General features: G+C 62.5%; 1 protein-coding gene across 1 annotated transcript in view; it reads left to right on the top strand.

Annotated features, from left to right (window-relative positions):
• AGXT (alanine-glyoxylate aminotransferase) overlaps window positions 1-469 on the top strand; it is a 4,538-nt gene that overhangs the window by 1,831 nt on the left and 2,238 nt on the right. Inside the window, exons 7-8 of the mRNA XM_010284150.1 lie at window positions 37-107; window positions 434-466. Coding sequence (XP_010282452.1) covers window positions 37-107; window positions 434-466 — 104 coding nt within the window. The remainder of the gene's footprint in view (window positions 1-36; window positions 108-433; window positions 467-469) is intronic.

Genomic DNA, 469 nt, shown 5'->3' on the forward strand with positions numbered 1-469 from the left:
GGCGGGGACACCGGGCGGAGCTCTGTCCTCTCACAGGCATGGCTGCCTGCTACTCGTGGACGCGGTGGCATCGCTCGGGGGAGCCCCCATCTTCATGGACCAGCAGGGTAAGAGCCACAGTGCCATCTCAGACACCCAGGGGACAAGTGTGCTTCATGCCAGGGAGGGAGGGCAGTAGGATTAGTCCCACCTTCCGCATTTCTGGCTATAGCAGTGCTAGAAACTGGTCCAGCTGCAGACAGAGAGCCTGTTCCCCTCAGGGGACCATCAGCACTGCCAGGGTATCCTCCGAAGCTGGCCAAACGCAAGCAGGACCTGCAGCGTGTGCCACGCTGCGTTTCCCACCCGCTGCTTGCAGCTGGTTTGGGGGGGCTCAAGCGTGTCCCTGCTGGGAGCCTCCAGTCCCTAAGGAGCTGCCTCCCCTCTTGGGCAGAGATCGACGTCCTGTACTCGGGGTCTCAGAAAGTCC

Source organism: Phaethon lepturus, unplaced genomic scaffold (genome assembly GCF_000687285.1).
Source record: "Phaethon lepturus isolate BGI_N335 unplaced genomic scaffold, ASM68728v1 scaffold23023, whole genome shotgun sequence".
NCBI lineage: Eukaryota > Metazoa > Chordata > Aves > Phaethontiformes > Phaethontidae > Phaethon > Phaethon lepturus.